The following is a 13,999-nucleotide window of genomic DNA, read 5'->3' as shown; positions in this document are numbered from 1 at the left end:
CGCACGCCCAAACGCGGTGGTGCCAGCTCGGCTCTCTGCACTACAAGGCACACGCGTACCACTGCATTAACCATTCTGGTCAGTCATCAGTGGCGTCGAGTTTGGAACTGTTGCACCCGATCAATCGCCAGCGTCCCCAGTGGGCGAGTGAGGCGCTGATACGCACGCTCGCTCGCTACAAGCCATCGTACGCAGCACCTCCACCAAGTTAACGGCCTCTAGGACCGCCCCAGCAGTGTTGATCAGCTTTATCAGCAATGCCTAGAGCACATGCACACGTCGATGGCCTCCACTCCGTTGTCGGCGGCAACCTTGTGCGCAAGCGAGCGCATAGATCTTTTGGCGAGGCTGCAAGTAGCTTGCCCGGCCCGGTATAGCACACGGCGTCGCGGCGCCGTCGTTGCCGCCGCGCCGCGCCGCGCCGCCGCGCGCTCGGGGTATTGAATTGGCATGCATTAGTCGCAGTTTTTGCTCATGATGAAGGCCAAGATGAGCACTCTACAGGCAATTGCAGGCAGCCCGGGCCGGGAATTGTCAAAAGTCGTCGTACGCAAGCGGTGTTGACCCAGCGCCCGGTGTTCGGTCCGACGACGCGGACCCGCCCGCCGCGCCGCGCCGTGGTTCTAGATCTCTTGCCAAGAAAGCACGTCGTCGTCGGTGTCTGTCGTATGTAGGATTACAAGCGGCGGTTAGCTACATAGGCGAAAGTAATGACAGCGTAGTATGCAGTGTGTAGCATCTGTCGCACTCCCCACCCGTGGTGCGTCCCGTCTCGTCTCGGGCGTGCCCGTCGGGCGGCCGCTCTACATAGCAACCGGCGTTCGCTGGGTGTGTGGGAGCCATGTCATGACGAGTGAGATGCGACACGTCGGCGTCGTTGATGTTTCGTGGTGCACGTAGACCATCCGGTAATCACGGCGACCTGTCCAAACTAAATGCGGCCGAGAGCCAGTGGACCCATGTGCATTCTGGTTTGTATTGCCCAATCGAACCTGGTATGATTAGGAAACAGGGGCAAGTGTTAGTGTGGGTACGGGGTGGGTGCATGCGGTGATGTGTGGTGCATGCGTCGTGGCCCCCGTTTACCGTCGTTTGCCACGCTTGGCTGGGCGGGCGGTGACAGCAGTGACTGACAAACTGGGTGCCGGTTTTGGTTTCACTGTAGGTGGGTAGGTCGCCGGCCGGCTGGCTGACATATGCCCCTTGGCCGGGTTTAGATGGTGCACCTACGTGCGTCAGTCAGTCGCGTTAGTGGGCACACCGAACAGCGAAGAGAGAGCCACGCACTGCTTGGGCTCCGGCGCCTCCCCGCCGGCCCTTCCCTCGCCTCGCCTCTTTTTTTTTTTTTTCTTTGCCCTCGCCTCGCCTCGTCTCGCTCGCTCGCTCCTACATGTTCCCCCCACTTTAACAGTCGTACCTTCTTTCTTCAACTCTTTAGACCCTGAGATGCGCCCCTTACCATTCTCGTCCCTGAGCCACCCTGAACCCTAACTTGCGACCACTCATCTTGTATTTTCCCTGAGCGGGTTTAAGCGGTGCGCGCGGTGAGCGCAGCGGCGCTTTACATGCGGACAGGACAGATGACAGCCAGCGACTCACACCTCGGCTCGGCAGACGTACGGCGGGGCGGGCGGCGGCGTGCGGCGGACGCGGCGGCGACACACCACCTGGGTGCTGATGCTGATGCTGCTGCTGACACGGCAACTCTGCCCCGCGGCCCTCACCCCCCGAGACCCCCGAGCCTGACCTGACTGACCCCCCGAACGACCGACCGACCTCGCCTCGCCTACACGCACTCGTCTGTCTGTACCCATGTCGTCGATTTGGCTGGCTCCCACCCGATAACCTATCAAACGACGTCTACATGACCCCCTTCTTAAAGAGCACATCCAAACCCCGGCATTGGTGTCTCTAGAATCCCCCCCTCATCACCCCCACCAACACCACCCCCCCACACCCACCTACATCTACACCTACTCTACTCCACACACACTCTCACCTACACACCCACACACACCTCTCGACCCGTCGACGACGACTCTCTTGGCTCCACTCGCCAAACGAACACTCACCATCGCGACGATCACCATTCCCGCCCATTCTACCGGCTGCAACCGTTGAATTCGCCAAACCCGCTTGGTGCCATTTCCAACCCCCACTACAAAAGCACCACCCACCCACCCGGCACCTAATCCCACCCACCCCCCACCCCCAAATACTCGGGCTCGCTCCACCTCGCTCCACCGCGCTCAAGCCTCAATCTTGGCTTGCCCCGTAGCTAGTGCCCCCCTCTACTACCTACACACACCACCTTTTGTTGGCCGCTACCCCAGGTCTACTCCCCGCCGTCATACATATCCACCACCCCACCCCCGCTCCTCCCATCCTCCTCGTCATTTCTTGGCCCCGGCTCTTCGCCTCCTTCGCATTGACGCACTCCCACCCCTGCCTACGCCTTTTACGCATTTCACCTCTTTCGTCACGGACTCTGGTTCAACAACGAGCCAGAATAGCACCACCACCACGACACAGTACAGCAAGTGATTAACCGCTGTCAACTTGGTCACTTGTTCCCACCACCACCACCACCACCACCGCTACTTCTTCTTCCTCTTGCGTCGACGGAACTTGCATCAAGGTGAGTTGTTGGTCCCCCTTCTGCCTTCCTTCCCTTCCCTCCTGCAAACAATGTCACACGCCGATCTGCGCAACGCGCGGGTTTGTGTGTGTAATGTGCCGTTTGTGCCTCTTTGTGGGGGCGGGCGGGCGTGAGGTGGGTGGTGGTGGCTGCTACTACAGTGGCCATTCCCACGCGCCACGCCCCCTTGTACCCGTTTTTTTGGTGTGCCATTGTGGTCTGTGCGTACCGACAAGTCGCACACTACACCCCTGGTCACCCGTCTGGCTTCCTGATGGAATGAAACAATAAACGGGGTGGTGGCCAAGGCGACGGTGCTCTGCTCGCCGGTCTGGCCTTGCCTGGCGCGCGATCCGTGCGACCAAGACGCGCGACACTGGCCGCATCTTGCTTCGGACGGATGCCACTCCACTCGATCCGATCCGGCCGCGTCTTCCCTCCCATCCCACCTAAACACCACCAACCCACCCACCCACCACTCGTCCCTTCCCCACGACGCACATCGTCACACACACACACTGCACACTTGCTGCATACTTCATCTGGCACATCTTGCCTCGCTCCCCCCCACCATCACCACTCCACTCCACATTCCCCCCTCCCACCACTGCCATCATCCACCCACACTGGTTCGCCTAGTCTCTGTCCATCTCCCATCCTCGCCACCACCGGCGCAACAATTGTCATTGTTGCCAAGGTCGGCCTCTCTCTCACGTCGCATCGTCTCGTTTTGCCTTCCCACCATGGTTGTTCGTCTTCGTCGCGCACCATTAGCATCCCATCATACTAACACTGGCATTAGTTTTCTCGCCGTTCAACAGCAGCAGCACCCATTGCCACTGTTCTTCCCTCACGACCTCCACCTCACCGCACCATGTCTACCGCTACCGTCTCTGTGCCTGCCGCCAGGCCAAACCCCCCTTCCCCCGCCTCGTCGCGCAAGGCGGCAAAGGCTTCGGCGTCGTCGTCGGCTGCGTCTTCAAGACCAGCCCAGCGCGCCGCTGACCCATACTATGGCCACGAGGAGACGGCAGTGCTGTGCGCCCGTTTTGTAAGTAGACCACGCCAACCCACGCCACTCGGGCCACTTTTGTGCTGACACGTCTTCCAGATCACGGCTCTCTTCCAGTGCCCCAACATTCCCCAAGCTGCCCAGCCTGGTGGCCCCACCCCTACTCTGGCGCACTTTGTCGCCTACGCTCTGCACAGGACACGACTTCCCTCGGTCGTCACCTTTGCCGCGCTCCTCTTGTTGCAGAGACTCAAGACTCGCTTCCCCGCCGCCCGGGGATCGTCGGGACACCGCCTCTTCATCTCGGCCTTCATGATCGCCTCAAAAGTCATCTGTGATGACACGTACTCGAACCAGTCGTGGTGCATTGTTGGACAAAAGATGTTCGCCCTCAAGGAGATCAACCAGATGGAGCGCGAAATGTGCGGCTACCTCGAATGGAACCTGAACGTCGCTGGCGACGAGCTTGCCGAGTTTGAGGCCCGCACCCGTGCGGAGCATGGCCCCCGTGCCGTCGCGCGTGCCTCGAGCGCCGTCTCATCCGACGTGTCTCTGCCCGCGTCTGTGCCCACCGAGACTCTTTCCAACGTCTACCCCTCGCCCGAGACGACGCCCGACCCCTCGTCGTCGTCGTCGTCGTCGTCGCGTCCCATCCGCCCGGTGCCTGCTCTCCACAAGCGGGCACCCACGACATTTCCGAGCCCAGCTTCCATCCGCAACGCCTACCTCACCCCCTCCAACAATGTCTCGCCCCAGCCCCCAGCACTGGCCTCGGCATCCTCGAGCCTAGCCTCGTCGCCTGCATCTGAGGACTGCAAGACGCCTTCGCCCATTGCCTCGGTCAACAAGCCCAAGCGACCCATTTCATCGCGGACGCTTAGCGGCAAGACGGTGGCCGACATTGAGCAGCGCTTTGGCCCATTGAGTCAACCTCCTTGCGGCGTTCCGCTGAGCGTTGGCGGCTGGTAGACGCATCACCACCACTCGCATCACACACATTTACTGTACAGTTGTATACATCATCCACCAAACCCGCACACCTTACTGTCCATCATGTTCATTTCCATTCTTGCATAGCACTCGTCTTATAAGTTGGTCGATAGGACCACTTTTCTAATGAAAATGTCTGGCTTGACCTGGTGGTGTGCAGGCTGCATTGCTCGTGTGTCTGACTACTGACTGCTCGTTGGCTCGGCTCGGCTGTGGTGTAAAAAGTTCCCACAGGTTGGTGCAACTAGGCGAGAGCTTGTCGTCGGTGTGGGTTGTGCCTGCCGAGTTTCCTTGGCGCTTGTGCTAGAGGCGACGTGGGTGGGGCGAGGCAGGATGAGGCGAGGCGAGGCGAGGCGCGAGGGAGGCGGCGTACGGGGTAGGCGTAGGCGTACGGCCGGCGCAAGTGCAAGCGTACATTGATAGTGCTGCACCTGGCTGGCTGGGTGACGTGCGTCAGTCACGACAGTGACGTCTATAGCGCCGGTCGTACGCGCTCCCCACAAATTCAGCATTGTTGGGCCATTTCAATCTGCTGACCTCGCGTCGAGGCGAAGCGTTGGGGCGTGGCGCAGTGGCTGGGGCCGGTGGGGGACGGTCGCTGCGCGCTGCGCTGCGGTGCACCGCTGTTCAGTCCGGCGAGCAGCTCGTTTCGTTGGCATGCATCCGGCGTTGTCGATACGAAATTCGGCATCTGGGCAAGCAACGGGGGTCGGGGGTGGTCGTCGGCGGACTGGGCCGTCGAGATCCGGCCATGACCACGGCCACGACCACGGCCACGGCCCACGGCCCACCGAAGTGCGCCGTCCCCAGTCCAGTCCAGCCCGCTACCGACGCGAGCCAGCCAGCGGCATGCTGCGGCACCCAGCGGCCGCGTCCGTGGTGGCGTTGCAAAGCCCGGCACGCTGGAGGCGGCGAAAAATTACGCCGGGGCATTGCGGATGCTGCTCGTGGCGTCGTCGGCGGCGGCGCCACAGGGCTTGCTGGGCTGGGCCGCTGGAAGGTGGGCTGGCGGGCCGAGCGATACCGCGTCGCGCGGCCGTATGGTGCAGCTATGGGCCGCGTGTGCATTGTGCGTGCATTGCGCTGCATTGCGGGCCCACGCAGGCGCGCTGCCGAGCGCGGCGAGTGCTTCCATTAATTTCGCTACGACTGCGACTGACGACTGCATTCCCCGCAACCGTCTGGGCCAGAGCATGTGTTTTTCCGTAGCATGCATGCATGCTGCTGCGCCAGTTCCGGTGACATGACGCTTGCTGCGTGCTGCGGTGTATGCGCGGTGTCTTGGCCCGACTACCACCCACACGTACGCACGCTAGCACGCACGCGAGAGAGGTACATCGGGCAGTGGTTTGTTTGGTTCTGACGAGTTCGATGGGGGGTGGGGTGGGGGGAGGGGGTGCGTACGCGCAACACGCCGCATGGGGGGCTGGCGGGCCGGAGCTAGCTAGCTGCGGTGTGGTCTCGCACTCCTTGTGGCCGGCACGCGAAACACTGGCAGCGATGGCGGCGGCGCGCCGTTTCACGCATCCCACCCGTCCGTCTGTAGCTCTCCCCGTCTGGTTGCCGGTGGGCGGTGCTGCGTCGCCGGCGGCGCTGACGACGGGCCTCGTCGTGTGTCTGTCAGACACACCCCATTCATGTCGCTGGCCGACTAGCGGCAGCTGCCACCAGTCTGGCCAGATCTGGCTGGCGGCTTTCTTTCTGCTCTGCTCTGCTCTGCGCCAGGCAGGCAGGCGGCTTCATGCCGCGCCGCCCGCGATTCCGCGTTGCGACAGACAGCTCGCAGATCCCACGGCTTAAGCGTCAATCTGCTGCCGAAATTGGCGGCGCGTTGCTCTCCCTGCCCTCCCTCGGATCAAAGACAATCCCATGCCGCCATGCCATGACACGACACACTAACGCGTTGCCGTGCATGCGGCCCAAGGCCCAAGGGGACACCCAAGGGGACACCAACCAGCCTCCCCATTATTGCATGGGCCTGATGTGCGTGAACATGCAAAGGGACGACACGCGTCATGCTGTCAGCGCGTGTAAACAAAGGCACTGGTCGATGACGTCCGTTCCCGATCAGTCCAAGCCTGTTTCCCACACTTGTCCCGCTGGGAACGTACCGAGCAAGCAAACTGCACAACAGCGTGTCACTGCGCGCTGCGACCTGTCGCATCTTGAAATGGCCGCCCCGTGGCCAGTTCACACACTTTTGGGTGTGCCGCGCGCTTCCCAGGCAAGCCCGGCAGCACCCGTGTTGATTGTGGACTGGTCCGAGTACCGCCGTGACAGACTGCGAGATGTGCATCCATCGTGTAGCAACCAACCGCTTGCCGCTTGCCGCTCGCTCGCTTGCCTGCTGACTCGCCACGCGCTGTCCGAAAAGAACGCGCGGGAGAACGTCGGAACGGCTCGCGCCAGCGCCTTGTCTGACAGCCAACAGCGAACAGCGCCACGCCACTGCCTCCCCCTGCGCCTCGCTCCCACGCCCCGCCGCCAGGGGTCGGTGCACGTTACGCTCGCTACTGCACAAGCGACACGCATAGCATGGCCGAGGCGCGAGTAGTCACCACCGTGTGTGTTCGTGCGGCAGGGGTGGGGTGGGGGGTCGGTTGCCACTCGCACGGTGGGCACAAGTGTCACTACGCATCTAGTTAGCCGGGCGTGGCGGGCGTGGGTGGGTGGCACTAGCCCCGTGTGTGGGCAAGCAGACACAAACAATAAGGCAGCTGCCGACACGACAAAGCTAAACTCTGTCAAGTGACGTTGATCAATTGGGGATGTGGCGTGCGCCGGTGGGTGCGGCGGGGTGCGCACCCGCCGGCCGGAGCGTTTCCGGAGGGAGTGGACGGCGCGAGGCGGTCGATCGCGCCGCAGAGTAGAGTCACCACCTCGGTCGAGGTCGGTCGCCGGGGCGTGGGCGAGCTGAGGTCAGCCAGCCCCAGCGCGCCACAGATGTGTTTCGCTTGCTTCCAGCGCGCCTCGCCGAGTGGCGCATGGCTGGAGGCAGAGCGAAGCGACGGCGCCGGCGCCGACGCCGCCGCCGCCCCCACCCGCCACGCCACGAGGCTGACACTGGCTGGCGGCCACGGCACGGGTGTCGCCTAATCCGTCTGATATGGGCGAGCTATGCGGCTTCTGGGCGCGCTGGCTGACGGAGTGTCCGGCCGAGCTGTGCTCGAGCCGCTCGATACGCCGTCGCCACGACCCGACCGTTCGATACGCCGTCGCCAACCCGACACGCCACAGTGGCACCCATTCCTCGCGGCCAGCGCCCGCCCCCCATCCCCACACGCCACGCATCTATTGTCGCCTCTTCTCGTCAGCAGCGCGCGCCGCGGCGGCGCCGGACGCTCCACGCCGTTGGCAATGCGCCACCCCGCATGCCTCGACTGATCGCCACTTGTGGCTCGTGTTGCCACGCAACGTGGTGGCAATACCAAGGCGGCACGCGGGCGCGTCACCAGTCGCAAGCTCGAGTCGCACGCTCCTGCCAGTCGTCGCACATTACCCAAACGATGCTGTGCATGCCTACGGCACACGCGGCCTACACCAGTGCATGCGGCGCGACGCGCTGCTCCACAGAACGCACGCGGTCCCCGAGATCTAATCGGGGCGTTAGACGCGCGCGCTCCACACATTATGCTTTCCGGGGCCTCGACCGAAACCCGGCGCGGCGCGTCAGCCGACTTGGCCTACGTCGTGGCGGGGGGCGCCGCCGCCGTCAATCTCCACAGCGGCGGCGGTGGGCGCCGAATGCATGCGCTCGACCTCATGTATGTTGATCGCCACGGCCATCGCCACACGCCACACGCTGCGATCGATCGATCGATGCGCCGCGCCGCGCTGTAGAGCATTCCAGTTGAGCCACATACCGACGGGCAAACCATCGCGGGTGAATTATGACGCCTGTGGGCCCGACGTCAAAGACACCGCGCTCCGGGCCTTGGGTGGCACTCAACGTCAAGCTCGCCTCGCGCATCTCGCCTCGTCGCCAGGCTCGCCACAGCCCATTCCGTGGCGCCGGACATGTGTCGTGCGCGTTTGGCCTGGCACGTGCCGTTTATAGTTGTGGGGAAGCTTGGGGTTGCATGTCACGGCAGGCGCGTTGGTGCGGGGCTGTCACTGCTCGCCTCGCTTACAGCCCGGGCAGTACCGTCGGATTCGATGCACGGTAACTTGTGTCTGGTGTCGTGTCGAGGAACGCGGAGAGCCCACCCGATGTTCGCCGCAAGCGAAGCGAGGAGGGGAGGGGGAGGGGGAGGGGGAGGGGGAGGGGGAGGGGGAGGCGCAGCCCAGCCGGCGCCAGCGCCAGCGCCAATGCACGCGACCATGCTCTCCGCACGGGGTCGTAACCCCCCTCGCCTTCGGCCCCCTGGCGCCGTTTCGTTTCGTCCCCCTCCTTATCGAAAGGAGCAAGTGGCGGCCTACCCAGTGGGCGGCGGATGGGCCGCAGTTGGAGACTGGACCGCATGGACGGCATCTGGCATGTGCTGTGCCCGGCGCTTGCTGATTCCGAACCGATGACGAGCCCGATACCACCAAGGCCGCCGCACCTCCCGGCTGCCTGCCAAAAGCGACAACCGGTGGTGAGCTCGCCGCGGGTAGCCCTACCCGCCGCTTGTGATGGCACCCGCCCAAACTCAACCACCGCTGGCGCCCTAGATCTGGCGTGATAACTCGCTCGACCCGCAGGGAGCGGCGGTGATTACGAGAGACGTGTACGAGAGTACGTAGGGCCAGTGATCAGCACTTTGGCTGCCTGGTGCACCCGTGCGCAGGGGACTTCTCCCGATGTGCCTTGCCAGGGCCGAAGAAAGAGTACGACGACACCTTGTCGCCTCCTGGCGAATGCTTGCCGTTGGTAGCGTACGCAGCTTGAGCTTGGTGGTTGCCGCTGCCGGCCTCTGGCATACCGCTGCCTGGCCCCAGCCGCCGGCGGGCGTGGGCCACGCTGCCACCAGACCCTGCGTGCCCTGCGGCAACTTTTTCGCTGCCCAAACCAAATCTGTGGGGCGAGCACGCGGTCATGTGGCATCGCTCTGCCACAAACAATGTGCAGTTACGAGGAGGTGGGCTGCGTGTCGTGCGACGTTGGTGGGCCGGATGCAACTGTAGCGATGCGATTGCGGCACCTGTGGCGGCGTGGCCACGCCGCTCGCCGACAAACGAGTCGAGCGGGAGTGGGCCGCCCCACCGGTCAGCGAAGGCACTGGGGAAGATAGATCCACGGCAAATGACGGGCAGAGTGAGTGAGGAGGAAGCGGCCCGGCGCCGCCTCCGAGCAATCGGCCTGGCCTGGTGGCCAAACTCCGCACCGTGGCACGCCGGCGTCTGCCTCTGCCCGGAACACCGGCCCGCTGCCCTCCGTCCTCCCCATGGAGTAGGATAACGTTGTTTCGCGATGCTACATACGGCACGACACGATCTCGCCATGTCGGCCCGAGGGCGCGGGCGTACGTACAGCCGTGCCATCGCCGACAGGGCGCAGCAACATCTCGTCCGTCGCTGCCCCAGAATTCAGCACGGGACGGCGAGTGGCAAGGAAGCGATACGCGGTGAGCCGACCGGCGCGTCGGAGAGCACGACGACGACGCCGACCCGACCACGACACGCGCTTCAGGACAGCGCTGTTGTTGTCTTGTCAGAGGGCACCCGAGCAAGCTCCGGCAGGGGGGCTTGGCGGGCGGTACTCTGCGGCAAGCGGCGCGGCGCTGCGCGAGACCAATGCGGCAGGCAGCGGCAGGTAGGACAAGACGACCACCCGATATCCGAGTGCTGTCGGGTGGCACCCACCGCGACGCCTCCCCCATATGTGCATGCCACAGTCGCCCGTCCCAGCCTTGGCGCTCCTGTGCTTGTCGGGTGCCGGGAGGGGACCGAGTGTGCTCCGAGGCAGGTTGGGCGGGCTACGGCGAGCGTGAGAGCTGTCTGCGGCTTGGCACTCGCATTGTCCTAATCGGTCCGACTATCGGAATGTCTCCGCGACGCCGACCGGCACCGACGGCGACGCCGACGCCGAGCAACCGAAACGGTGACCGAGGCCACGTGGGAATGGCTCCGCTAATGTTACACGTGGCTCTCACGTGTTACCAACCCCATCACGTGACAGCCACGCACTACTTCGACTCCCTCGCCACTCTGTTCACGTCACGACGGCCACGGCCGTAATCGACGACGAAATGATCAAGTTGTCAACAACCACCTCCCTCTCCTCACTCTCGCCACCGTGCCAGCCGCAATGTTCTCGAGAGTGTCCGCAGCAGTGGCCCCAGACTCGCCCTCGTCGTCGCACGCCGGCACGCACAACCAGCCACAGCAACAACAACAAGAGGTCGGGCCTCTTCTTGCTGCCGAACTCGCCATCGAGTAGTACGTCTGCACACTAACTTCCGGGGGGTTCGGGTCACTCACTAGTGCCATACCGAAACTGGCAACCGACCACCACCCTGCACCCCCGGCGAGGTCCCCTCTGACTTTGTTGTTGACACGGGAACCTAGCCAGTCGCTGCGCGCGCCAGGAAACTGCCCCACGGGCATGTACCTGTTTCCATCGCCCGACACGCTGCTCAAGTGGGTTGGCGTCTTCTTTGTCCACCGCGGTGAGTCGATCGTCGGGGATGGGTAGACGTAACAAACGTCTACACAGCCGGCGTTGGCGGCGTTGCGCGCGTGCTTCTCCTGCACCCGCACAGGCCGCCGCCCGACTACCACCCCCAAACTCGTCGGGAAGAATGAGCAACTGACATACCCGGCCTTAGGACCTTATGCCGGTGCGATTCTGCGTTTCACATTAGCGTTTCAGACCAGCTTCCCGCGTACGAGGCCGAGTGTCTTCTTCGACTCTGACGTGTTCCATCGTGCGTGTGTTTGTGCTGGCCCGTGGTGTGCGACGTCTGTTTACACTGCTTCCAGCCCTCGTCGAGCCAAAGACCAGAGAATGGACGCCGCGCGGACGCCTAGCCCACTGGCAGCCAAGAGTCGATCACGTTGCCCACCTCTTGCGTGCACTCAAGGAGAGCTTTAGGATGTCAGCGCTCGACGCCGTGACAGAGCAGGAGGCGAGCAACCGCCAAGTGTGGTCGTGAGTTGGAATCGGGAGTGCGAGCTGGATTGTTTGCTCACACCCCCAGAATGTATCACCATTCGCGGCAGACATTCCTGTCTCTGACGGCACAGCGCGCGCGCCAGTCTGCTACGCGGCAGGTCCTGTTCGGGGAACCCGATGGCACGTCGAGGCCCATGTCGCTCCCCGCTAGCCCGTCGATGGGCGGTGGCGGGAGCTGGAACAACCACAGCCACGACGACCACCACATGATCCGGTTCACCGAGCTCGACGATGGCGCGGTTAGTCGCCTGTGGGGTGACATGCGTCGCAGCCTGGGCGAGAGATAAGCGCGGGGGGGGCCACCCATCGGCTCTGGACGTCATTGCCCAGCACCCCACCCCGCACCCCCCACACGCACCCACCACCCTATAACATAGACGACTCGACATACTGCATAATCAGTGTACCTAGCACATTCATACACATGTTGTACATAGCCAATGAAGGTTCATGTTGATGGAATCGGGCCGCCATGTGCCACGCCCAAGTGCCACTGGGCTTCGACGACCTCCACCGACGAGTTGACCCCGCGCTACCCCACGATGATGCCCACTCTGCCATCTATCGCAATCGCCCAGTCGCCACCAGCACTTATCACAATCAACCATCCGGAGTACTAACAACGATGCCGCAACCACAGACAGGCATACACGGGCCCCTGCTGCTCGAGGAGGCGCTGATCCGGGTATGTAGCATGCGCCAACCGGCGAGCCCAACGCCCGCGGTGCTGACACGACAGACGCCGTACGAGCTGCTCCGGCGCTCGCACCGCTCGGCGCAGCGGCAGGTCGAGAAGGACTTTATCGCCGTGCAGGTGGGTTCTGGCGCGGGCGCCGATGCTGACGCCAGACGCAACTGTCGTCGCTGCTCAAGTCGTTTTCCGGCGGCGACGGCGACGCGGCGGCCGCGCAGACAAAGCTCGACGCCGCGTCGGAGCGCGTGCGCGGGCTCAAGCGCAAGCTCGACGACCTGCAGCCGTCTGCCGCGGCGCCGAGCGTGCTGCGCGACCGGCTGGCGCACGTCGACGGCGCGCTGCTCGCCCCGAAGGGCGAGAAGACTGCGTGCGTCGCCGCAGCGGAGGGGGACGGGCGGCTGACGCCACGCAGAGAGGACAAGACGCTGGACCGGTACATTGCCGACCACTTGCTCCGGAGCGGGCGGATGAAGACTGCGCGCACGCTGGCAGCGAGCGCCGACATCGAGCCGCTCGTCGACCTCAAGCTGTTTGCCGAGCTCGCAAAGATTGAGCGCGCGCTGCTCGAGAAGAACTCGTGTGCGGAAGCGCTGGCGTGGTGCGGCGAGAACCGCGGCACGTTGAAGAAGCAGGGCGTGCGTCGGCAGTGTGGAGCAGGCTGACACCCAGAGCAACCTCGAGTTCGCGCTCCGCCTGCAAGAGTTCATCGAGCTCTGCCGCCGCCGCGACACGGCTGGCGCGCGCGCGTACGCGGCCAAGAACCTCGCCCAGTGGGCCGCCACGCCAGAGATGCAGCAGGGCGCGACGCTGCTCGCGTTCGGCGAGACTACCGGCGTGCCGCGCTACAGAGTGGGTGTGAGTCGACGGGCAAGCTGACGGCAGAAACTGTACGACCGCGCCCGCTGGGCCCAGGTGCAGGTGCAGTTCCGCGACACGTTCCTGTCCATCTACGCGCTGCCGTCGCAGTCGCTGCTGGCGCTCTCGCTCTCGGCCGGCCTGAGCAGCCTGCGGCTCCCGGCGTGCGTGACGAGCGCCGAGGCGCCGGCGCGCGCCGCGCCCACGCCCCTCCCGGCCGCGCCGCTCATCCCCGCCGCGCCCAACCTCCTCGTGCTCGGTCTCGACGGGCTCGCGCCGGCCGACGCGGCGCCGGCGCCCGCCGCCCCTGCGGCGGAGGAGAGCGCGCCCCCGCCAGAAGCGTACGCCAACGTCGACTGCCCGACCTGCGCAGAGCACATGCGCGTGCTGGCGCGCGAGGTGCCCCTCGCGCACCATGTCAACTCGACGCTCGTGTGCCGCATCACTGGCGACGTGATGGACAGCGAGAACGAGCCCATGGCGTTCCCGAATGGCAACGTCTATTCGTCCAAGGTGGGTGGCGGGTGGAACGGGACACCGCTGACATCCAGGCGCTCGAGCAGATGGCAAAGGAGCACCACGACGTCGTCACCTGCCCCAGGACGCACGAGGCGTGTGCGTTTAGCCACCTGCGCAAGGTCTACATCTCGTAGGGAGTCGTCGCTAGTTGTATCTCTGTTGCATATATTAGTGGATCCAGAGGCGCGTTGCATG

The 13,999-nt window shown here is 64.1% G+C and overlaps 2 protein-coding genes across 2 annotated transcripts; both read left to right on the top strand.

Moving 5' to 3' along the window:
• Window positions 1-3,512: 3,512 nt before the first annotated feature.
• Window positions 3,513-4,619, top strand: Q8F55_009016 (uncharacterized protein; the record flags this gene model as incomplete). The annotated part of the gene is made up of 2 exons (XM_069357392.1): window positions 3,513-3,689; window positions 3,750-4,619. The coding sequence occupies 2 exons, from the start codon at window positions 3,513-3,515 to the stop codon at window positions 4,617-4,619; spliced, it is 1,047 nt and encodes a 348-aa protein (XP_069205329.1).
• A 6,250-nt stretch (window positions 4,620-10,869) lies between these two features.
• On the top strand, window positions 10,870-13,938 carry FYV10 (GID complex subunit containing RING finger motif; the record flags this gene model as incomplete). Its single annotated transcript, XM_069357391.1, has 12 exons — window positions 10,870-11,000; window positions 11,130-11,230; window positions 11,390-11,488; window positions 11,544-11,712; window positions 11,762-11,975; window positions 12,377-12,421; window positions 12,476-12,550; window positions 12,586-12,797; window positions 12,843-13,065; window positions 13,100-13,279; window positions 13,313-13,798; window positions 13,837-13,938. The coding sequence occupies 12 exons, from the start codon at window positions 10,870-10,872 to the stop codon at window positions 13,936-13,938; spliced, it is 2,037 nt and encodes a 678-aa protein (XP_069205328.1).
• Between the last annotated feature and the right edge of the window lie 61 nt (window positions 13,939-13,999).

Source organism: Vanrija albida (assembly GCF_041260175.1).
Source record: "Vanrija albida strain AlHP1 chromosome Unknown contig_7, whole genome shotgun sequence".
NCBI classification, from domain to species: domain Eukaryota; kingdom Fungi; phylum Basidiomycota; class Tremellomycetes; order Trichosporonales; family Trichosporonaceae; genus Vanrija; species Vanrija albida.
Note: the sequence above shows the minus strand (reverse complement) of the source record. Positions and strands in the feature narration are given on the sequence as shown.